Raw genomic sequence first — 26,827 nt, forward strand, 5'->3', positions numbered from 1 at the left:
TCAACAATAAAAACAACAAACTAAGGGTTCGCCGAGTCTCTTAGAGCCAGACAATTGTTAGAATACATTAACTAATGCAGAGTATTTCCTAAACTGAACTTTTGAAGAAAGTAACAGATCAGTCTCAGCAAACCTATGTCATCAACAATGCATGCATGGACTAGCTCATGGGGCTCAGCTATTTTTAAGGAAGTTCCACAACCTGGCACACTATATAACTCAAATCGCCGTCGCACAGCTACAACTGAGTGAAACGTATGCACGTTTTTTAAACTGTTCTACTAATAGCAAAACTTTCTTGCATTGTAGATAAAAAAAATACCCACCCGGTGTCATCAAGTAGGTATTTGTTGTTTTTCACTTCGGAAACTATTATTTTATAAGAGGGAACGCTTTCTAGTAAGCTGTTAGGTGTCGTATTAGAGACAAAAGAACAATAAAATCATAAAAAAAACTTCTTTATTCAATAAGAATACAATGGCGAGCAAATATAAATGACATTACTTAGGTATAAATCAAGTTGCAGTCTAACGGCCGTTTTCAATATCTACCCGTAATCCATTTCATAAAGAAATTCGAATGTAGTTATCTTACTTTACGAAGGTACTTAAATGTAGTTATATACGTAATACTTACTTTATATAAGATGGTAAGCATAATCACTTATTGGTCGTAATAATAACGTAATGAAAATCTTACTGTTTTGAAAAATAATGAACTGTTTTTAATCTAAACGGTTATTGTTTCAAATTTCGCTGTAAGACACTGAAAGCGGCCGACTAGCTGGCTGTACCTTAAATGCATTAGCCATATCTATGAGATAAACTGATCAAACGAGCCAAAGCTCAGTCTCAGAGTTGGCGGCAGCAAGTCGCTTTCCAGGCTAGGTACATGTTGCATATCAGGTTACTGTCAAATCTTTCCATTACCAAGCTTTAATGTATTAGTCAAATTACAACAACAATTGTTTTTCTTAAAGAAAATATGTCAGCTCTCGGTAGGTAGTGGAAGTGGTGCAGGTGCATATTCTCAACTCTAAAGGTATTGATTTAAACTCTACAAATACAAAGATTTGACAGTACTGCACGCCGCCTACGATGTAGTGTTACGTCAGCCTTAAAATGCGAAACGAATGCACAAGGTTTTAAAGTGTTGAATTAATACGTACTACGCTGACGTTATTAACATTATCCTACAAAAAGAACAAGTGGCTGTCTGACTTGTAAAATTAAAATATTTGCTGCAAAATAAACCGTTGTCGTCACTGCGATAACATAAAGTGTATCACTATTCAGAAAATGTTCTAGATTTAGTTGAATTTGCATTTTGAGAAATCCATTTCCGGATGCTGTTCCATGAATCTGTAAATAAAAATACAAAATGTATTAATTAAAATCAACATCTTACTATTCGTTTTATGAGTACACACAAGTGTAATGATGAGTGTGTAATAAAGGTAATCATGGGAAGAGAGATTCGCTCCAGTCATTTACTCTGTTAGATGAAACTTGTTATATAATATGTATACTTATTACTTATTAGGTTCGATGCCTGCTACAAAAAGTGTAATGAAACGAACCTTGTGATACAATTAATGTTCTAATTTTAGAAATAATGATGATACGAATCGTGAAATTAATAAATCTATTGATTTGGGCTTCCAAATTACCGATGCTTAAAAACACGGTAGTCCTTATAGGCAACTAGCTTTCCGGAAGCGGCGTCGCCCGCGTCGATGTCGGTTATATCGCGTTTCCTAGAGAACTCTTCAAAAGTCCGGGATAAAAACTATCCTATGTTCTTTCTCAAGCTCAACTCTACCTCTATACCAAATTTCTTTAAAGTCATTTCAGTGGTTTAGACGTGAAAGCGTAACAGACAGACAGAGTTACTTTCGCGTTTATAATATTAGTAGGGATTAGTAGGGATAACGCTCATCAATATAATTGTTAAATGGACATAAAAACGATTTTAGTCAGTTATCATTTGATCTCGTTCATTATTAAAAAAACTTACTTCTTGAGCACGTCTTGTTTCTTCTGTTCATCGCTCGTAGGTAGACCCATTTCTTTTTGTCTTTGATCGTACATCATTTTTTCAACTAAGCCACGAGTTTCGCCGTCCAAATCTGACAGTTTCGATGGTTCTGTAACAGCAATTTACAAGTGTTACAAAAATGTAGTAATTAAGATATTGGGTTTTTAGTACATACAAAATAGGTACACGTACCGTATTTCGATATAACTCATTACGTACCAAGTATTGCTACATTTAAGTCTATAGTTAGCTACCTTTCCCCCGGCAGTTAAAATTTTAATCATTAGCATGGCTTTCCAGCGCGTTGCTGACCGCAGAATATCATCTGATGATGATACCCGTTACCTTAGATTAATACTAACGAGAGATTTGGACAATTTATTATTTCAATATATCATTTTCATATTCGTCAGATCAACCACAACTCCATTTTAATTTTAGCACAGATCATTGGCATTGATTGATTTCATTAATCATTTAAATATAACATTAAAAAAGTATATAATTAAACAATCCTTATTAATAAGGAATGTCCTATTGAATACAACTCTTGTTTATGACAAAAAACCCAGTGCCTTCACAAAATGACGATATTTAATTTTATATCGAAACAACATTTTAAAATCACGATAACCGTTACATTTTAATAACGGGTTAATTCAATTTCCGGGAATGTTTAAGTTTAAAGTATTTTAAATAAAAACATTGTTTTCCGTTAAATTTACCACTGTCTATTCAATTGATGGTTCACTACTATACGTAGTAGCGATCAAGTTCGGCGTGAGCAATTAATTTCCATAAATAAATACTTTAACTTCGCAAAAAATGCTTACCTGGGTTTATCTTCCTCGTGGATATTTCCGGGTCGGTAGTGACTAGCCTGCCCCACCAATTCATTTTATTGACCTACAAGACATAATAAAATTTTACAATATTATACAGTAACTCATCATTACCTTAAATTGGTATCTACAAAAAACATCGTTTTACGTTATATAATGACAACTTCATTAAAATAATTGTACAAAGCAATTTTAGAAGTGTTACAAGGTTTGTTTATGACATCTTAGAAAAAAAATCTTACGCATTTGCATTTACAATGTTTGACTAACTTATTAACTCAGTTATACATAATACAAAGATTGACATGTGCTATCATTAAGCAGCAAGGCAGATATAAGAACCATTAATAACTTCTTAATTTAATTTTAATGAAAATAGTTAAGTTTATTTTTTATAGTCAGACTTCGTAAGTCAGACGTAATTTAATGAATGCAGACCAGAAACTATGGATGCCGCAAAAATATTAAGGATTTATAATTTTCTTATCAAATATTCTATAATACTCATCCATGTTATGTGCTCTTGATCTACAGGGAATGACCATGGTGCAACTATTTCAAGTAAAGTCAATTACACGTGCATACCTTCTCTAAATTAACGAGTAGATTGCGTCCATCTTGCAGCACCCAAGTAGACTCTTCAATCTTGACATCAGCGTCCAGCTCTCCGTCGATGATGAGGGGCTGGCCTTTGATGCCCACTTTGAGGTGCTTCTTGTTGATGATCACAGTGAGATCACGTGGCCTCAGAACTTGACGAAGCGGCACTCGGAGCTGCACATAAATACCATTTAATTGATATGAGAGCCGACACGAAACACATAATTGTTGATTGGAATTTTAACATGATTGATTAATTTTGCTATGGGTTTATGAGTTATGACTAATGTAACTAGATACGTCACACAGTCATACTGTTCGTCTTGATAACAACGATTTTTAACCAGTTCCAGTAATTTTACTGAATAATTTAAAATTTTAAGACATGATTTTGTTACGAAACCTACGAATATTTAACACGCACTGGGCGGTTGGCCTGGTTACCAGCATGTGAATGTTCGACTGACCAATTTACAATCAATTTTATAAGTTATATAAAAGGACCAAACTTGACTTTTTAAGGACATTGCTATCTTTCTGTAGAATTCGGAAAGTTAGGTTTGTCAAGAAATAAGTTTCAGCAATGTATAAAAAAGTTGCTCTTTCTAAATGGTTAAAACGGGGCAAACATTATTATATCCAATTCTATAAAGTTATTTATAACCTACGATACCTAAATATGTATTCATTTAAAGATTGTTTTTGTATTTGTCATGGCATGTATGCGAAACGTGCATTGTTAGTTTACGTAGATGCATATTGCAAATTGTAAAAAAAAAAACATTTTCCCAATAAAAACGATGAATATAAATAACTACTGAGGAGACGAAAAGACATGTGAAACAAGTTTATTTTAATTAAGTATTTAATTTAGCATATGAACTGTTTACAATGCGGCTGAAAAAGTACGATACAGAAATAACTACAACAAAATACAACATTATAATTAATTCTGCCGCTCTACATCGTCACCATAATAATTACGATTTAATTGGAGTATTTGCGTAAACGGATAATCATGATTGAATGTGTAGTATTTCTCTGTGTACTTTTAAATCTAAAGGCAAAGAGTTATATTTACATTTCTAGACTTAATTAAGTATTTACGTCATAAAAAACGAACTTTGTATGACGTCAGGCTAATAAACATGACAATATTCTCATTAATCGCTAAATAATGAGTTCGCGAGTGTGAAATACACTTTCACTTGCCGTTCATTTATTTCACCTTGTACAAAACGGTAACAGTACCTAAGTTTTGAGAGCAGCGAGTAGGAAACTTCAATTGAATGTTATAATATTGAACTCGAAACTTAACACAAAATAATATATTTAGCGCGTGAAAGTGTTAACGTTGATATTGAGCACGTTAACATAGTTTGATAAAGGATTCGTGACCTGACCTTTAATCACCATAATTTTGTTAGTATTTTTTGAGATTTCTATTAAAGTATTGTATAATTTCGTATTTTTATTTGTTATGCAAACGTCATGTGTCCTTGCCAAAAACACATAAACCGCTTTGTAAATTATAATAAAAGCCATAATACTACGGACAGAATCCAACTCATTAAAACTATAAAAAGGTGCACTTGTTTTATTTTTAATAATATTGGGTGATCTTTTACAATCCAGTTTACTACTTGTTGTATTCCGCGAAATAAAAGACCACTTGTTCTTATTATGAACAGTAAAGATAATACGATAAGCTATGAGTGCTGTAGTAAACCATTTATGTACAATTATCCTAGGTTGGCGCATTGAACAGGACAACCTGCTCAGTAACAAGGTACTCGCCGCGAACTGACATCATAATGACATGCATAGAATACGGAATGAATAAGTCTAAAACAACAATAATTATGTTTCACAAGAGGACCGCCAAGACAGAACGCGTTCTTCGAATGAAGGCGTGATGACCTCGCATTCCTGGCAAGGACGATGTGCATGAATATACCCGCGTCTGCTCACAACCGGACTCTACCGGACAATATACGTGGTTTTGTGAATCATTAACGTGACCCTATAATAATGAACCAATATTAAGATGACCGGCAGCTGTTTAACAAGTTTGAATGATGCCAATTTATTTTTTTCCTAGTATAAGTTCAGACGTGTTCGTCCTACTTACATAATCATAAGATTCGTTAATTTTTCGTTTTTACAATGAATAATAAAATATGGGGTCACATTTTTATATATATACAATAGCTGAAGGTAGGTATGTACGGATATATATTTTATATTACAAAAAAAAAACAAAGTATTAAAATTAACCTTGGCCTTGACAGATTTTCGAATAATGATATCTGCGTTGACACATAATAATATGTAATTAGTGATTCGGTCTATTAATATCTAAATAAACAACATAAAGTTTAAGTGACCATGATCATTATTCAGATATGCAAAGACGATGCATAATAAAATGATTAAGCGCTGGGTTATACACAGTTCAATGTTAACCTTATCTAGAAATTTTGTAAATTACAAAAAAGTCCGTGCCTCAGCAAAATTACGTATTTTATAATTGAACCGTTATAAATAAATTAACCGAAAGCGTCATATTTTTTTAATAAATTCACTTAAGCCGAGTCATCAAAGGTTCCATAATAACTGCTTCTAACTATGATAACAGCTGTGGTACTGGTATTTACCCACAAAATCAAATAGGTAAGTCATGTTAAAGTCCACCGTTTGGAATGTTTACGATGATATATAATTTTGTTAAAAAAATCCTTCCCATGTAAGCAAACGCAAAATTTTGTGTAACATCTAAATATTGACAGCTTTGCTTAGAACTAATTGATAAACGTTTGCAAAACCGTAGTCCGGTTTTATGGATGTGTCAAGAAGTGGGCGTTATCATAATTCTTAGTTACTAATAATTGGGCAATGATACAGCTAAGTTAATGATATAATTGCATTCCAATTAAGCTGGAGTCGTGCGTGCGACTGAGAAATTAAGCAAGCCTTCAATCCTTTGTTACTTTAACGAATAACTTCTTATAAGAACCTTGTGGTAACTGCGCTCAATAGCGTGGTGTTATAATACCTTCACACGATTACGCGCCGATTACGGCCCCGTTCTAATGGAAGCCGAAGTCGTCGGAGTCTACACCGAACACATGATAATAGTATTCAAGCAGAACCATAATTAAGCGCCTCGTTGTCGCCACACCAAATTCCGAGTTCATTAGACATCAACGCATCATAATACACAACCTGCTTGATATTGAAACGACTTGAATTTGAACAACTGACATTATTCAAATATTTAAAATATGTTTTGAGATAGACGATTCACATGATTTAATTCAAAAGAATATGTGGAATATTTATTGAGATATTAATATTTATAAGGTGCGTGTTTTTCTCAAACGTGTCGCATTGTGCTACCGTTTACATAAACCTTATCAAATAAATATAGACATTAAATCATATGAATGATTGTTCTACCTCTTAATCTATCTTTGCATTTTTAATTATGCTCATCTAATCGATTACTATTATTTTTTTATTTTATTTAAGCGAATTATTTTTATATGGCCACTATTTAAGCCCCTTTATACACGAGGCGACGCAAGAGCGACCAACACAAACTCATAAGTTATTCTTACTTGTCTAAGCACGCGTCGTTGGATACGAAAGTCATCGAGTAGCTGAGAATTGCGCGGCCTTGTGTACGACGGACAGTCTGATCTGTTCAAGCATAACTTTATTATAATTCTGGTGAATATATACAAAATTAAGTTTTGATTTTTTCCCACATTTCATTTCAAAATGAAGAAAATGTATAAGGCAACTTTTGTATCTATATCTACTCTCACTCTATCACTTGAAACGAATTTGCTCTAAAAGAACTGAACCGATTTGTAAACTATTTTACCAGCTATTTTAATTATAAAGCTACATTCTTTAGAAACGACATAGTCTATAAAGAAATCACACTATGTTCAATAGGAGAACAATAGCGAAATAAATAGCGTGCGCTGCATTAACAGATCAACTTACGTGAAAGTATGTATGAGGGAATTATTGCTTTAAAATCCTACTTCACACTAACACAGACAAACTATTTAACCCCAAAAAACCTGCCTTATATCTGCTTATCCACGTGGACGAAGGCGCGGGCACAGCGATTACGTAACAGCTGGTTACTTATTTCAAACCAATATTAATCATCATAAATATTAAAATCTAAAACATTAATTGTATTAATTTAGCAACCGGAACAGTACCAAAACGTTAATTATGTAAGGCTATTTTTCAGTAGGTACTCCAATTTATGCATGTCTAAGCGTCAAGATCATAATTCAAATGGTAAATTATTCGTGGAAATTGCTTAATGTAATAGAAGCTTACGGTACATTTTGGCAACAAGATATAATAAAAAAAAAAACTAATTGGTCAAATAATTTTGAGATTTAAATTAAATTTAGAGTTAAAAACGATAAAATCCAGCTGTACAATCAGCTGTGTTTACTATGTAAGTAATCGATTACAGTAAGACCAAAAGAATACATCAGGCACAAAAAAAAATGCAATAAAATAAATGTATAAGTTACCAACACTGCTGTGATTAAAAGCGTTAATGTGTAGTTTTTGAGTGATAACAATCATTCACAATACGACAATGAAACGCCCGAAGGTATTAAATTCTGTAGTAATATATCTTAAAGCATGTAATATCATTGAACTCTTGATTCTCGGAGCAAATTTATTGCGACTACGTCACGGTCATGGGAGGTCATTACATAGAAGCGTAAACTTCACACCTAATGTATTTACTGAATCACTACTACACACACGTTTCTGTACCTACCGGTGTAGTGGCCGTGTCTGACGTATCTCGCAATATGTTAAGAGCAGTAGCAGTCTGGTATTGCGAAAAAATAAATAATAGAATTTATTATTTCATACTTTTTTTTAATAAATAGATACCTAATATAAAAATGGTATTTTTAGGTAAAAGCAATCGTGATAATGTTAGTAAATTTACATAAAGATTTTAAAAAGTCAGCAGTCAGGTATTTAGATTTTTGCCGGACCACATTTTTACTTCTTACGTTTCTGAATGTTAATGAGGAAGGAGCATTGAAGCTGATGCTAGGTTTGTAAGCTTATCGATTCTTACTTTCGTAAAAAATAGCAAGAAAAATACAAGAATTAATTAATAAGAAATTTTGAGAATAGGAAGATTATGTAAAATTACAAACAAAACGCTTTATACATAAATATTTCCTAAATGCATTTACTCATAGTTGATTAGAGTTATCAACAAGTTTTTTTAAAGTTATTTTAAGTAATCAACAAAGTATGATATTAAAGCTTATTAGCTATCAAACATTTTTCGTTTAAATTATGTTAAACTGCAACTGTTAAAATTACTAAAGTATGATGGTCCTGATGTTCAATTTTTTTTCTGTATGTAACATTTTATGAAAATATGTAGTATGTACTTTTATTAACACAATAAAGTCGACAAGCGAGAAAAGCAATAAATATCTCAATAATACATTGCTATGATCCAGCGCAAACTCGCCTAGAATTACCGTGACATTTAAATAAAGGTAAACAACTTGTTGCTTTCATCAAAGCTTCAAGAAATCATAAAGAAGTCTGACGATATCCAATATCAAACAAAAGTTTCGTACGCGTAAAGTTGTTTATTTAGAAGTAGTAGCATAAATCTTAATACACGGAACAAATATTTAGAAAAAACATTATCAAAAGAACCTCACACAAAACTTAATGGTTTTTAATTAATATATTAATTGACTTCTACAAACGTTCTTTGAAGGTTATTTTAGTTTTAAATACACACGAAAAGAGATCTATCTCTAGCGTGAAGCAGTCTTCGATTTGGAGATATTAAATTCTTCAAACAAAAAAGAGCAATGTTAATAATCGTGCGTGGGTTTGCTGGAATAATTAAAATCTTGCTAATTCTTTGAACACCACTAATTCGATTTTAAATATTATGTAATTATACAAAGCGCAACGTACAACCATTTTCGTAAGTGCCAAATACAGTGCAGTGTCCTATAATCCTACTTGAACAAAAATATATTTTAGTGGAGAATTTAAGTAAAAGGAGCACCGAATAAGCACCTAGTGGGGCGACCGAAACTAGGAAAGTCCCACGTTTTACCACCGTGCGATATCCTAACGTAATTTTAAAGGTTTTTGATACACGATATTATTGATGTACAGTGATTGAATTCAGATAGCAATTTTTATCACATCAGAAGCTGGCGGAATCATTAGTGTTAACACTGAGCCTTGAAGGTTTACGAACAGCAAAACATTAATATTGTGTTGTCATCAGGCTTACATAAGTCTGCAAAGTTTCAAGTCAAAACGACATTTAGATGTGGGTCAAAATTATGTTGCAAGAATTTTACATACACATTAGCTATTTACATACAATCCCGACGACCAATCAAAGAGCATTGAATGTACGTGTCAGTTATCATCTGCTTCGCTTGGTAATATCAGGATTGCTACTTCGGGTTTTTCCTAAAAAGAATTGGGCGGGCCGCGTCATCAATGTCCTGTAATGTAATTCCAAGAGCGAAAAGGTTCGTCCTCGTGATCTCAAACAATTGCGCAATATCTGGCATCGACCATAGGATACGTCATAAGGACTTGACTTGTCGCACGCCGATGAATACAACGTGACATATCCACCTTATAGCTTCTTCGCAATTTTCCTGTGGGCTAGAGGTTATCGTCAGTCGTCAAACATTTTCAATTTGTAGTAGCCGTTAGTGTTTTGTGTCGTTTAATTCGTAGCTGCAAGAATTTACATTTTCGTGTTTTCGACCATTCGAAAATAATTGTAAAAATCGAAAGTATCAGTGGCAACGACAATATAAGAATTTGGTGAATTGCTAAGAATATTTAATGTACCTACCTCATTTTATAAAAGTGAATAGAACTCTATAATAAAAATCTTTTCTGCTTTTTTCAATTCGGTTTTAATGAAAGTGGTAATTGATTTAGTTAGAAAATTGAATCAATAAATGTATTTATCTGAAAAACAGGGCAATTATGAAAAATAAAATGGGTTTCTATAATAGGAACTAAATTTCTTGGATGAGACAGTAACAAAGTACAAATATACGAAGTTATTCGTGTTATTTATATTTGCTTCTGACCAATCAATTCGTTTCAAGAAGATTATAGAGGCATTGTTTAAACATTATTGTTTTACAATATAACATTTTAGGACAAAAATAAATAACTGCATTTTCTAGTCACTACTGCACCAAAAAAAGCAATTTTTTCAGAATATTTTAAGATAAATCTGCATACAAAACGGCAGCGTGCAACCTCATATATAAGCCTTGGTGATTGTTGCAACACTCTCAGTACGACTCTAGTCGCTTTGCCGCTTGGAGCAGGCGCGTTACACGACGCCGGCCACACGGAGAGGGCGAGAGAGGTTTAACTCGAAATAACAAAACAACCTAACGCAATTTTGACAGACATGTGGACCGAGTGAATGCAGTGTTCAGTGACGTAACATTAGTGAACAGCTCATTAGAGAACAACAATAATACAGTGGAGGTGGAACTACGTAAACAATGGATACCAAAAGCTCGGTAAGTGAAGCATTCGATTCAATAAAACAATGAACGTCATATTAACCTAAATATTTTGTTCCTACTTTAAATAGTTCAATTAATATTATTCTGAAAAAAAATGATGAACATTTTGATTCACGAATACCCGAAAACCATAATAATTAAGTATTCTTTTTTATATTAAAATTTAATCATTCATGTTATAAAATGAATATTAACCCTATTACAAATATCTTTTTAAATAAATGTTTTCCTTTTATGCCAAAAAGGAGTGTTACTTAAAGTAAATAGAGTAAGTTTGTAAAGAAAACTAAAAACATCTGACATCATTTGTCAACAAAAACCAGCGGATGTAGCAGTCGGAAGCTGCTGTGATGAATTATCAAGATACGAAATATGCCAGCGGAGATTGCACAGCATAATACCTATCTAACTTGAAAAGTGGCAGTTAACGTTGCAATAACTCTGAAGGCAGGTTTTAAGGACTTGCTGGTGATTGTTAAAATTATCACTATGTAGTTGTTTAGTTACTTGCGGTTTAAGGAGCAAAAATAGAACACGATTTGAAAAGTTAATAATTGTGGTTTAGACTTACCTCATCATCGTCAATATTGTATTCGGGCGTTACTGTCTAAAACTCTTATTTTGGATAAGCGACTAATTACGCTAGCGTATAACAATATCTAATGTATCAAAGGAACTGCAATATCTTAGATTCGAAATATTGTTTTGTCACATGTCAAGTTAATAAACAACGTATTGCTGTATTTATTAAGATCAATTGTCGGTAAACTGTACAGCACAGAAGGTTGATCGTAAATACTGGTTCAGCAATAAAAAAGACAAGAGTGATACCAGATTTTCCTTATTAAAACAGGTGGAGCAAAGCTTAGCAGAGTTATTGCATAATATCTACATATATGCGCAAGGTCAACAGAAATCGATTTTAAAGTTCATCAAAAAAGTGGTCATCTAGCAAAATAATTGTACTAGTATTAAAGTACAACCACGTATTGCTCGCGGGCCCGCCCACTAAAAATCGAAAGTTTTCCCACGGGAACATAAAAATTAATAATCTTTGTACCAAGTGTCGTCTGAATCCGTTCAGTGCTTTTACGTGAAAGAGGAACAAACATGCAGATATCCATATATACAAACTTTCGCGTTTATAATTTTAGTAGGATTAATAGGATATTTATTTTTTGATACTTACTTCTATATATTATGAATATAAGTTCCATTCTCAATTGCAATCCCCTTTTATCAAGGTAGTTACGAATTGTTCCTCGAGTCATTAAAGCGTTTTCCTTATTCTTACCTTTAAATTATGTTCTCGGTACGTGCGGTCTGTGCGATATAGCACATCTGCCTTGATTGTAATCATTGACCTAAATATATTTCCTACGTGAAAGAAATAAAAGTAGAGAGATATAAAAAAATGATTTGCAATGATTTATTTATTAAAAACTATTGGTAAATTGAATAAAAATGGTAAAATTATGGTTGTTTATAATGAAGTTAAACATATGCAAGTAATAAATTTACGCGTTTGGTAATGGTAAGGTTTCACGGAGAACGTTTAGTGTTTACGTGTCGCGACATCTGCTCAAGCATTTACATTCATGACGGGGGTCTTAGGGCGCCTAGCCTACTTTTAAAAACATGAGCCTACCTCTAAACAGGTTGCCTAAAGGTACATAATATTGTATCCAAACATTTTAATCTGTTTGACTTCAACATATCAACATCATATGAATATAACAATTTTAGCCTTGGAAAAAAATTGGAATCCTATTGCATAAGAAAATATTTATTAATTTATTAAGCTGCCATATAATTGTTATATGGTTTCCTTATTATATACAAATCGAAAATGTGATTTTGAATGTTCGATCAATACCATTTTATCAAATCATTTTTTATTTATGCGAAGCTTAAATTGTTCTTATAATACGTAGAAGGTAACAAATACTGTAATATTTTTACTCTCAATCAAGAATGGATAACCTTTAAGTTAGTCGTTTCGAAGCAGTCAATTAATTATTAAAAATACCACAGCGTCAGCTTATGATTAAGGCCCGCAATTGGGTTTCAAACTAGGAGGGCGATCCCGAGAAATACCAGTGAGTAAACCGTAGCATTTCTTAAATGCAGGTTGCAAGCACAAGCAGTGAATTACACTAGTACTTTGTTTGAATAGGCTATATTTAATAACTGGCAAGATACACCGTGACTCTACCTACAACGATTATATCCGTCAAGATAAGTTTTCAGAATGTGCTTGACCATTCGCGTGCAATTACATTAACTACAAAACTATTTGATGGTCGTCGACATTGCAATTAAACAAAATGTTTTAAACAGAAAATGCAGCACATTTTCTTTCAAACGATCAATCTTGGACCGTGTGTGGAAAGAATGTAAAGCCTTATTAGATCTTCATTAACATTAATTGACTTGCATGTATTACATCAATGCAGCTACTCATTACTTAAATAAGCAAATCAGACAGACGAAGTGACGTATGGTATTGACGTACAAAGATGTAAGAAATATCCTTTTTAGTCAGTGTCTTCTGAATAATAAAAAGCAATAGTATTTCCTCCTCTGAGTTTAATAGACTAGAAGTTGTTAGTCAAATATCGGCAAAAATGTATTTAAATCACGTTAACATAATCTATATCTTCTGTATGAAGTATTCGATTGACAATAATGTAGTCTATCATAGTAGGTAGGTATGTACATATATATCGTGTTATGAAACTGAAGGTTAGAGCCCCGGAAGAAAAAACTTTGCACATCCCTTCCGCGTGTTCAAATAAGAATTGTAACGCTATGAAAAGCTGTAATGGATATATAATATAATGTACGACTTGTTCAAATTCAACCATTATGTATGTATGTTGCCAATACGAGAAAGTATTGAATCCGCGCAAGAATTAATGACTGCGTGAGTCGGGGCTAGTTCTATTAATCGGAGGTAAATGGCACAGGGACTGACAACTAAAATTGCCCTCGACGCGCGGCCTTCACATTTCACAACACCCGGACTTAGCGTACATCCAGCCTAGCCGGTCCGAACGATTGCATTCATTTAAACAAAATCTTTTAGCATCTTGAAGGATGTTTGAAAAGTTCATTGTTTAGCATAACATGAACATTCTTAATGCTAAATGAACAATATATTTTAACCTCGATTTATTTTTACGAGATTTTACATTGCTTTTGGCGTATAATGAATGCTGTATTTCAGTAGGAAGGACTGAAGTACGTACAGTCGAATAGCATTTACAAGAACTTATTACAGTGCAGAACCGGCACTTTACCTCCTGCGAAAGTGTACATTTAAAAAACCCTTCGTTTTTTTTTATCAAGGATGATGAAGACTGCTATAGGCAAGTAAATCGTTAATTTTCGATGATTATGGCGGAAATTTCCGTTATGCAAATTTTTAAGACAGCGATGTCACAGCGAATTAATGAAATCTTGGTCACAATGTTAATAGTAGTTCATGGTCAAATGTTTGCACAACAGCCAATGACTAAATGAAGCCAAAGAAAAACAGATTATATTGTTTTTTTTTTTGGGGATCATTTGTCCAATGAGAAAATGAAAAATCGTTAGTGTAATTATAATCTCCGTAATTCATTTTACGGCCTTCTAGTAAGAGAGTGTAATACGAAATCCATAACATGTGAAATGTAATAGGAAAAAATATCAATCGGAATAAATAATTAAAAACATGTTTCTCATTATTTTCGGCTGTTATGCAGATTTTTTTTATTCTTTATTAATTTAGCACGTCTTTTGTCAGCTTTCTCTTTAGCATCTTGAAAGCCATGTTGAAAATCAGAATATCAACTCAATGGTCGTAATATTTGTTGGTTTTTTGAGGATGAGGACAAATATTTAATCGAAGTGCGCCTACGCCTGTGATATCTCTGTTACGTCATAACGATTACTCAACACGTCATTGGGTCACATGTCACAAGTTAATTGTAAAAGTGCGCCAGGTTAGGTAGGTAACGTCACTTCAAAACTTAACGTCCTCGTGACGACGGGATTCCATATTTTTTTGCATCATCAAGAGGCTCGTAAAGTAATAGTGAATCGTGCTAAAAGTCAACGACATTTTATTCAAATAAGATCCTGGCCGCATAAACGGAACGAGTATAGGTACTTAGGATTTTCCACTTACAGACGGAACTTAATACAATGTTGTGTATGATGTAATTGATCGCAGGTATTCATTTAGACGAAAATGTTTGAAATGGATTAAACCAGGTTCGCATTCATTTCTTTTTATCTTACTATATTTTGTTTCTGCTGTTTGTATAGCTCTGTTATTGTATTTTATTCTTGTCTTTATACAATGGTAGATGAAGGTAAATAATGACATCGTGCCAGAACAAGTTTTGCATTGGCAATCATTGGTAAATAACAATTTTCACACCACTGGACATTCTTCATAAAAATTAAGGTCATTCGAAATAACCACTTCTTTGGTAACTAGTTGACGATCGGCATCCTTTATGTTAAAATGAAGATCAAAATTCGCCCATCAGTAACCGCGGCACACGGTATTAACTTAATCCCTGATGATCTCGCGAGATGTGTAACGCGTTATCATAAAGGAAAGCCAACCGGTTGCTGTCAAAATGCGGGTAAAAGTCAGATTTTTTGATTTAATAAGTAACGTTACGAGGCCCCATTCATATCTGTTTTGGTGTTTCCACATTCGGAGCTTTTTTAGGTATATCGGTCACCGGTGTGACGAATTTGTATGTTATGGTTATCGTGAACATTGGGACATAGAAACAACTTCTATAAGGTAATAAATGTATATTAATTTGTAACTGACACCAGTGAATAAAAACCCAAAGTATCTGCTAGTGCCATGATAGTATCGGAATACGATATCTTATTAATTAATGACCTTAGTCTAAAATTTACACAAGATGATGTTATATTTGTTATACAGTTAACATGATAGACAGGAAGCATGATTGTATGTATATATTTTTGAGTCTAATCAGTCAAGGTAAGTATGTTTATATTTGTAGGTACTACACAAAACTGTCAAGTTATACCATAGCCTACACCTTATGATATTCTTTTGATCACAATGGTAAAAACGGGACGATAATCACTAATGTATAAGTATACTGATGATTATCGTCTACGCATGGATGGATGTATTATTTATTACAACGTAATCTAACAGCATATTGTAGACGTCAACAAATGATGTCATCGTAACGTAAATAAGAAAAGAATCCGGCTAAGTAACCTATTTCATGGCCACTTTTTTTATAGTAACATCCTCCTTGCGGTATAGACTACAATCTTATAAATTGCGGTATAATAATTGCAACGATTATATAACACATATTGACTAGGAAGAATGTCTAAACAAGTACCTAATAATTATACTATCACCTGAAATGCAAATGCCGGAAAATCTATTACAAGCTACAAACGCCACAGTTCAATCAACCTAGGCACTGAATAAATTATACCTAAATTCGTGTATTCGAATTCTATGGTTCTGTACAAGAGATTATAATACTAAAACATGACGACGATTTAAAGCAATGTTTTCAAAAGTTTGTTAGACGCCTGCAATCTGAATCAATCACAATTTGTCATGAAACACGACAGGCTTTTTGGTGAAATCGGGAAGTAATCTATAACGACTATTGCGACTGTTCAAGTAGATGCAGCTTCCATAACGATTTGCATTGACACGATTCCCGTTAGCTTCATTAATACAGGCAATTGAGTTCAAGGACGACCATAAGCATCATGTCAATGTTTGTGACCAGCGTGAACAATGAGTTATGTTGCGTTGCGGTGTCCTCATGCAATCGCGTATAAAATATGATAATTGGACGCTCAATACCACGTCTTGCTTTTGTCAACCAAAGTCATAACTAAAATTTGCATTGTCAAAGACTTCTCATTCCGAGGGCCATACGAATTTAACGTCAAGATTTTGTAATGCATTAAAATGGGTCACTTATTATAACTCGTTTAAGATGCATGCAGCGTTGAGAATAACTAAACGCTGTTTCTCACTCGGTTATTTTGCCTGTAGCGTTGATAGAGATCAATATTGCAATGTTCATAAATTCAGTTACGATAAGTCAGTCTGACCACAAAGAAACGTGAAATTAAGAGTATCGAAATCGTGGTCCGTTACCCGTTATCCATTGTGACATTTGCAGTACCGAAAGTATTCTGAGAAGAGCCATGCATCAGGTATGTACGCTTTCTCTTCCGAAGGGGAACAGTCTAGTTGGTTTTTAACTGATTATCATACTAAGTGTAGCGGCTATTGTCTGAGATTATGAAAGTTGTACAAAGGCGTCATTTCACCATCGAAACTATTCGAAACCAAAACCATACACGAAATAAGTCGTGACTTTAATACTATAATTTGTATGTTTAATGAAACGATGTACCAACCACTTAAAAAAACCTGTTAGCAAAACTAATTATGTAATTTTAATTATCTACCTCCTGCAAAAAGCTTAAACGAAAATAACATAAATATCACGAAAGACGAAACATTTTGCTGTAAATAGTTTTAAATAACTAGCGAGTCGTGAGAAGTATGTAATACAACTTAGCCTACGCCTAATGATTTCCGCGATTACAATGAACCGTTATGGGCACGCAGCGTGTGCACGCATTGACTGTTGATTCGTAAAGATTACATATTGCATAACTAAACCGTCTTGTCGTACAGAACATGTTCCACGACTATTCACCTGTTGTTATGGCGCTAACTGGTTCGTTACCGTTAATCATTTTCAATTACAAATTTAGAGCATAATGACATGCATATTGCGACAATGTCTGTTTCACAAATTTTGTTAAATTAAAAAATATACTTATACAAAAATACCATTGTGATTTAAACTTTTTTATACATTGATTTAACAATACTTACACAAAGTTACCAAAGATAAAAATAACCCACAGATCTCTAAGATTAAAGCTTACCTGCAGTCCAACTAACCTTCACGCAGTAATTTAATGACATTAATATATCAGTTTAACAAAAGCATAAAAACTCAGTTACTTATATATTATTACATTTAAAGCATCATTGACTTCAGAATTGCTATTGAGATACAAATGTAAGTCTGATTGTCTAACTTCTATAGTTACATGCAACAAAAAAGCATATTAAATCAGCTACGAGTAATTAAACGTTTAATACGTACATATTTAATGAAGCCATAATAAATAATTGTGCACCTACTTAATTGGCTAGTTTTACACGTCATATTGCATTAGTAATACAAACAGAGGTGATGAGATTTCATGTCTGCAAGCACGTGCTAATACACACGTGGACTAGCATACGCATGCATAATAAAATTCTAATATAAACGTTTTATTAAACAACAGTTCTCACGGGGTTCTTAACGTGTGCGCACCACGTGTTGATAGCAATTAAATGTTGATTTATGTGGGCACATATCCGTAAGCATGCACGTGCCAACAGGGATAGATTCAGAATAACCATAACATATTCAGCATTAACTTGTTTCTGATTCCCCAAGCAAAACAAAATATTAGTAAGAAATAGATTCTTATCTACTCTACCCTTAATTAAGTTGGTGAACAATCGTTTTGTAGTTTCAACCAGCATAGAAACAACCTTGTACCATTACAGAGCTGCGTTTAAATGTTGGTTAGCAAAATTATGCCAGAAGCATTTTAAGCCTCAATGTATCCTAAATATGGCAGATTTTACACTAGACATCTTTGTGTTAATGGAAGAGCAATGCTGAGTTAGGTTTTCATCAGTAACTGTGTTCTCGTGGAGCTCATCGCAAAATCTCACCTAATATCATTTCCGTTTATAGTACCACCCATTAAAGGTGCAAAAAAGCTTTTAATATGAGCCACAGTTTAGCAAAAAAAGAAGGCAATCAGTCTGAAAAAAAAATACTTAGTTCTGGCAACATTTAACTAGTTATTTCCTCATCATCATACACAATAGAGTCTACACAAATCGACCGAGTTCCCAGTTGCTGTCATAAATGATTTTGTAGTGCAGAATTAATTCTCACAGAAAGCGAAAGTATGTGCATGCTGCATGTTGTCAAGACATTTCTGTACCGTACAGTGTAACAAAATAAGACCCCGGAACCGGTTTTACCATTTGGCGAAACGTTTTGCAACGTCTCGCCCACGGTATCTATTAGTAATCTAAGACGAGCATTTTATGCTTCCAGCTGAGCGCACAATCTACAAATATTATAATGGGTATAGATTTCGTCTGAATACACATCGAAGCAAATGCAAAGCAAATATTTAAAAATCTATTTCGTAACCCTCGATTAAAAGAACAAAACATTGTTATAATATCACAATAATGTCGAGACCTTGCCATATAACAATAAAAAGTAAAGCAAATTAATGATATGACTACCTAAAATGCTTATCCATCATGTTATCAGAGCAACAAAGAGGACCATGAAGCCGAAAGTAAGTCTAAGATTCATTGCATCAAAGGCCGACGAAACGAGACCGCAAATAAAGAGAACATGGACCTTGAACACCGTATCTGACAAAATCAATCGGACTTCAAACAAAACCTGACCTAAAATGTTGTATATAAAACTTGATACCATCAATTCCTGTTTGTAGGATCGCAAATAAATGTATTAATTTCAAGAAGTAGATGGTAGTGTAATGCACGTTAGATCACAAACTTGATATGATCATTTGTCACATTTAAATAAAAGTAAAACATCTTCATTGCGGCTAGGTTACATAAATAAGTATTAAGTTTGAAAGGTAAGATAAATATGATCGTATGATAAAACTAATCTCCAAAGACGCGACAAGGAAGAGTGCTGCAATGATTTCCGTACGCATTCAGTAATACCCAGACAGTTGCACAACACAACTATACTTCAGAATGTGTACCTATTCACAGCTATGTTCTCAAGACTCATTTAACACTACTCTGAAGAAAATCAAATCGAATGAAATTAGGCACTGTTGAACTTTAAAATATCAATGCCATTTAAATTTCGCTATTCTCGGAATATTCTGTTGGATTGTTTTAAAGAAAGAAGTTGATAGAAGTTAAGCCTGTAGTTTGTAAAATTAGTAGAAGACAGATTAATTGTCCAGTCGAGTTAATGAAATCAATTGCACTTCCTTCCGTGATATTACCGCTGCATCGCCTGCATCCATTATACATATTTGTATCATTTCAAAGGCATACCTTTTACTTTAAGATTTAAATCAATCATGTATAAGGCTAATAAATAGATAATCGAAACTTTTTGCTATTTAATATCACGGAATAGGTGTTTAGTATTACTCAAATATTAGAGATTAGTTACTTCTCTAACAAAAGACATTGTTTTTCTTTTTTTAAGTACCTGCGCAAATGCAGTAACGACAGGTTTCTTCTGTAACTATAACTTCGTTCTTAACTATTACATTAAACATTTCAAGACGGAATCATTAGGTTTCACTAATACCATGAAACAAACAGTCTATTACTTAAAATATTTAAAATATATGATGACACACTTGCGGCAACACGACCTACTTTCTGCTCTTGTGTTTGAACTGAACAAACCTTCAAAGCACAATACTGTGAGACAAAACAAGTGAATTGACTGACTACCAATAATATGGTTATTGTTGAGATTATTCGCAAAATTATTAAAAATGAAGGATATGTGTTTCTTTATACACAAAGAAGATTTAATGTTGATTGTGTATGGTCATTTCAGATCTCATCGCACGAGTGGCACATTCCTCGGCCATCGTTGTCGGGCAGCAGCGCTGCTGGGAGCTTGAGCGATTCGCGATCTCGAGGAGGCTCCGCCTCTAGCCAAGGCTCATCAAGCAACCACAGTACCCACGTAAGGCGACCTTCTAAATCGTGCGTCACAACGATTACACACAAAGTTTCCGCTTCAATTATACCGACAAGAAACACGTTGTATATCGATGATGCCAACTTGATATTCTATGCACCTATACTTTTTCAACCTTTACGACATGTAATTAAAGTTAAAAGTATCACAAAAAAATAAGTTCTTCCATCCACCTTCGTCATTATGGTAAACGTAAAAACCTCATAAGTAACAATAAAGTTCTTTTTATGTCTAGAATTAATTTGTTCACGTTTTTATGTTAAAATTAGATACTCAGTTTGATAATTGACGGGGTCAAGAAACTGGTTGATATTGCCGTGTCCGGTACAGGATCCACTTGATGTTCTTATACAGCATTCCAAAGATTGCTTAATTTGAACAGACGACTGTTGCAAGCTAGCACGAAAACATACTTAATGAGCGTCCGATAAGGAGCTTCCAGTTATTTAAATTTGAGAACGTTACGTTGTTTAAATATGTCTCTAGATTTATAGGTGTTTTTGATACTTGATTTCTGTCATTGAAAAATTTACCGTGTCGTTATATCGTGATGGCCTAGAAGTTCAATGACCGGATTCATATGCACGTAATTGCAGATTCGAAGGGAATGATTGTCAAACGATTTGTTATTTTAAACAAGTTACTTTAGGAAAAGCATCTAAATGTGCTAGTATTCTATGGCAAGGTAGAATGATCAAAAAATATAAGTAAAATGCCTATACAGTACAAACAGAAACCCGTTTTCTACTTAAAAACCATTTACGTTGATAAAGAAGCGAGTGCCGTTCACTTTAAAAACGTTCCTACTCAAAAATCGTGACATAACGCAAGTAACAACGTCCCACACAGCATATACTTCATAGCACTTAATGTCGACGACTTCAAATCGATTAAACAATGAAGCTACTTTTTCCAGACACGCACTTGTTACAGCATACATTATTTACACTACAGAAGAGTTTAGAATATTTAGATAAATGGTTAACAATGGTTTTTACTTTCAGAGTGTGTCATCTGGCTCACTGCTATTGAGCGCAGCGCATTTAGCGCGAATGCATGGCAGAAATTCAGAGCAAGACGAGCTTGGAAACTACCACACCAAGTTTGGGAGCTATGGACGTAAATCTGGACATTCCGAAGCTGTAGTCGCCATACCAGAAGAGACCCACGACGGCTTAGATTCTGTTTGGAATGGTGTTAAACGGAATTCAGGGTCAGGGCAGGACGCACAGTCAATCGCGAGTTCAACACATTTCACAGTCGTCAATGGTTACACGAAGCAGCGTTCAGGCAAAGAGACGAAATCATGTTGTTGCGATCATTCGCATCAAATAACAGTATTGGTAATATCAATGACAATTCTGTTTTCCGCGTGCATACTCGCTGCCATATGCTTTGTTGAAAGTAAGTACATAGTGTGGGTAACACTGCTATTGTCTTTGTTTTTTATAAACGCAAGAGATTTCGCAGGCACAGTTTAGAAGTGTGTGTTAAATTAAAAAGAAAATATAATAAACTTGCCTTATTAGTTTTAAATAAAGTAATAACCTTGAATTTACTTTTTTACAGTGCGAATGCGCAAGGAGACCGGAGTTTACAAGTATTCATAACTACAAAGGATACCTACAGGAAATCTCATTTAATGACGGCACATACCTTAATCTAATTACTATAATCATTTATGTTTGGAACAAGAAAACATAAATGTCTAGATAGATATACTTATTTAAAAATATAATAGATTGTTTCACATTTAATACTAACAGTTAGACCATAAAATAGTGCAATATCCTACTCACCCAGTGTATTGTATTAAATTAGAACAATTTAAGTAAATTCTATTTATTTTCGATAGTCTTATAACTACTATTAAGCTGTGATGTTCATATTACGTTTTAATAAACTGAAGGCTATATTGGTTTCCTCTAAAATTTATAAATTAATAATTATGCATTCAAATCAGATAATACGATTAAGTTTTGTATAAATGTAATATTAGGATTAAATTATGATGTGATTAATTTAAATAAAAACTAAGTATTACTTACTGTTATCAGGACTAAATAAGTTAAATTTGCAAATTTTCGTATGGTCATGAAAATGTGCATCTTTAGTTAATCAGATTATATTGCCAATGCAGAATTAGTTTGTCATGGGAATATTTTGTAACTAGTAACTAGTAAATTGTGACCATTAATCCAGTTTATAAAAATAAATTAATTAATTCAATTGTTATCGACGAACTGTGATAATAAAAGCAAGAAAAACGAAAATTGTATTTTTTTTAATGTATTTAATTTTATTAAGAATGATTTACGCTAATTAATTATTAAAATATCTATGAATATTTAACGCAACAAAAACTCAGATTTAGCAATAAAAGTTAAGGTCGAGGGTCGTGAAGGTTCTAAGGAGTATTATAATCATTATTGGTATTTATCAAAACCGATGCACATGATACAAATGCACATGATTATGAAAATGAAATAATTAAGTTCCTATGAATCGATCATCCTCATCTTTTATAAATAATGCAAATTATACCAAAAAAGCCTTAGCTACATGAAATTTGTTTGACTATTCCATTACAACTAAAACATTTTCAACAATCATAATTCAAGTTCTTTTTTTCATAAGCAGAAGGCAAGAAAAGAAGCAGCTGCACTTTTTCATTTTAAAGTTAATTCCCTAATCCTTCAAATGTAATTATGAAAGAGATGGTATTTTAAATAGAAGGGTGTATATATTTTAAATACTCAAATACTTTACAACTTTGAAATAGAAGGATGTGCAATGGTGTGAAAGATTTGTTTGCCACTAGTTATTGTAGCAAAATGCCACCAGTTGTGAAAAAATCGTTAGTTTCTTTTATTAGCAACATTATCTTTAGGTCAGCGTCATCGAGGTGCACTAAGGATATTTTTTTGTTTCGTGACTTTAATACGGTAAAGGTAGCGATCGAAACAGAACTAAGATTTCGAATTCGGTTTAAAGATATTTTATTTCTCATAAGATCTTATATACCAAAAACCAATTCGTAAGACGAGAGGCGCTTTGTAAGGCGGATTTAAAATTGATGAATGAATGAAGGGAACGAAACGGATCTTAACTAGTCGTGATTTCATCAAGTGTATTATCGTTCTGGTCAGCTCAATGACTTTTACGTCGCGAACTAATCTGGCATAAAAAAGTATCCCGCTTTTAGGGTCTCTTTTCTATCGTAGCTACTTGAGAGCGTGTTTCGCACTGTCACATAAACAAGGCAACCAAGGTGGATCACATAAAAGCTACATGCGGGGATCGACCACGCGACTTATTTCATTCTGACTTGTACCAACGGAGAACAAGAAAAAATACGCGTGAATAAACCGTTTGTATCTGAATATTGTTACTATCTTACCTCAATTTCTTCAAGGGTTTGAGTCCAACGGTAGTGTTCAAGGTCACATCCGTTACCGGCATTAGGCTTCAGTTTTCCCTTCTCTTTAGGATCGTCTTCTTCTTCGGGTTCAGCAGCAGCGTCGGGTTCAGCAGAGGTACCGCCATCACCACTTCCAATTTCTGTTTCTGTGTAACAAGATAAAATTAAAAAACTAAAAATCCCATTCAGGTAAAATTTGCAACCTCCACAACTTTCAAATGGTTTGACAGATTTTTATCAAACATGCTGATGCCAGACAGTCACACCTAAAACTTCAGTCACATATGTTTAATAGGCTATCGTGACTATTCGTGATCTTGTCTTCTTACTAAATTCCTTTATTCATGGTGAGTAATAAACATTTTTTTATTCTAGTATGCTGACAAAAATGTTTAGTATTGTATGTTAAAGTAACTTATGCGATGTTTTAAAAAATGAAAGCTAGTCATATAAATAAAGATCTGATATTCTGACATATAGCATAAAGACAAGTCACACACTCAATGTATTCTTAAGCAAAAAATGGTTTTCATCTTTTGCCAGATAAATACGGTGACTAAAAATACTTTAACTTTGAAGTTATCTTTTCATGATACATTTAATTTTATACCATTAGTCAGCCAAAAATTAAGTAGAAATTTGGTTACTACTATTGCAACCTTGGGAAAATAGTAACATTATTAGGCCATAGATAGCATTTTTAAGGTAGTGAAGTTTACAAATTGCTTACTGTTTTTCTTTTCTTGGTCAATATCTTCCTGTATTTTAGCTGCCTCCTGGTCTGTAATTTCAGTGACAGAAGCAGGTTCAAAGTCCTGGGCCATCCTTTCTTGTTCCTTCTTTTGTCGGATTTCTTTTAACCGTCTATCTGCTTCTTCTTTTTCTTTCTTTATTTTATCTGCCTCCTCCTTCGCTTTTTTAGCATGGACATAAAAGGTATCCTTGACAACCTGGAAAATATTTAAAAATGTTGTTGATCATGACAAGATTAAAGTTAAATTTGCTTGATGAATGGTCTCTTGGTGAAGTGGTTAGTAAACCTGTGGGTTTGATTCCCACCCAGGACAAATATTTGTGTGATGAGCATGATCATTTGTTCTGGGTCCCATTTATCTACAATACCTATTTAGAAATATTTAAGTATGTCTATAGTTATCTAGTAGTCATAATACAAGCTTTGCTTGGTTTGAGACTAGATGGTGTTGTGTGAAAGTGTGGAATATTATAGTATATCATAAATATTCTTTGAATATATCTATCCATAGTTACTTACTTGTTCCCATTCTCCTTCTTTACCACCAATGAAGAAATCTGTTTTCCTGGCAAGGAAGCTGACTATTGTACTCAGCAACTGTAATGAAATAGTAACAGCAGATAAGTCATTAATTTCTTAATCAGTACTTTTTAGCCCTTTTGCAATTTTCTTAGAGTGGAGCTGTTGGAAATATTAATAATGCAGATTTTATAATTCATATTTCATAAATCACAGTTTTTGTTAACTGTGCATTTATTGTGTGTAAAATAGGTCTAAGTGACTTTTTACCAATATTATTTATTTTACATATATGTGATCCTTTTCTAATTCTGACATTGGATTATTAGTAAACCATCAACAGTGATAACAACACATTAAAGATAAAGGAAGTTAACAGTCATTTACAATAAGCAGGTGTAAATTATTATGGGATGACTAAGTACTGGGGCATTTAAAGACTATGAAAAAATATAAATAGTAGTAAATAAAGTTATTGATAAAGGCCACTAAGAGGAACTAGCTCGAAAAGAGAATATATTTTACTGATACCAAAGTTGTGTCATTAGCTTTAAATGTAAGAAGCTCCTCAAGCTACACATCCTGTATGTTTTGTAATAGAAATCAATAATAGAAAAGCATTCTCTACACAATCGTTTGTTGTTCCGGTAACCTAGCAAATAACGATTATTGAGGCACATGTGATCAATAACCATCCAGACCTTTGTAGAACAATCGAGAACTTTAAGCTACATGAGTGTAGCAACTACCTATACTGCAAATAGCAGATAACGTTCGACATAATAAGGATTTTACTAGATTTTAAGCAAATAACTATTATACTTACATCTTTTACACCACCTTCGTGCTGTTGTGCCATTGCTAACAGCATTGTATCAAATCTTTCTGGGTCGTTAGCCATTTTTTTTTAGTATTATTTGTCTTAACACTTTCTTTGTTGCACACAAAAGCCAATAATTGCAGTGAAATCCGTAAAACAATGGTTTTATATGCTTTTTTTCTCTTTAGACGAGTCACGGCGCGGCGTTGCGTGTAACAAGACAAACAAATTTTCCCTATTTGACAGTTGACAATGAATTGACAGCACTTGAAACAAAGAAACTTGTTATACCATCTGTGGAAGTGTGGCCTGCAAACCCGTG

At 33.4% G+C, this 26,827-nt stretch overlaps 2 protein-coding genes across 2 annotated transcripts; one reads left to right on the forward strand and one right to left on the reverse strand.

The window, feature by feature from the left end:
• Positions 1-439: 439 nt before the first annotated feature.
• Positions 440-26,752, reverse strand: LOC113494922 (nuclear migration protein nudC). Its single transcript, XM_026873443.1, has 8 exons — positions 26,512-26,752; positions 25,686-25,763; positions 25,143-25,362; positions 24,392-24,558; positions 3,465-3,653; positions 2,871-2,943; positions 2,017-2,146; positions 440-1,361 (listed from the first exon to the last, which is right to left on the reverse strand). The coding sequence occupies exons 1-8, from the start codon at positions 26,584-26,586 to the stop codon at positions 1,310-1,312; spliced, it is 984 nt and encodes a 327-aa protein (XP_026729244.1). The 5' UTR covers positions 26,587-26,752; the 3' UTR covers positions 440-1,309.
• On the forward strand, positions 8,983-23,264 carry LOC113494923. The gene is made up of 4 exons (XM_026873444.1): positions 8,983-11,089; positions 20,845-20,976; positions 21,996-22,395; positions 22,561-23,264. The coding sequence occupies exons 1-4, from the start codon at positions 11,072-11,074 to the stop codon at positions 22,599-22,601; spliced, it is 591 nt and encodes a 196-aa protein (XP_026729245.1). The 5' UTR covers positions 8,983-11,071; the 3' UTR covers positions 22,602-23,264.
• Positions 26,753-26,827: the final 75 nt, after the last annotated feature.

The sequence above is a fragment of the Trichoplusia ni genome, chromosome 6, assembly GCF_003590095.1.
Source record: "Trichoplusia ni isolate ovarian cell line Hi5 chromosome 6, tn1, whole genome shotgun sequence".
NCBI classification, from domain to species: domain Eukaryota; kingdom Metazoa; phylum Arthropoda; class Insecta; order Lepidoptera; family Noctuidae; genus Trichoplusia; species Trichoplusia ni.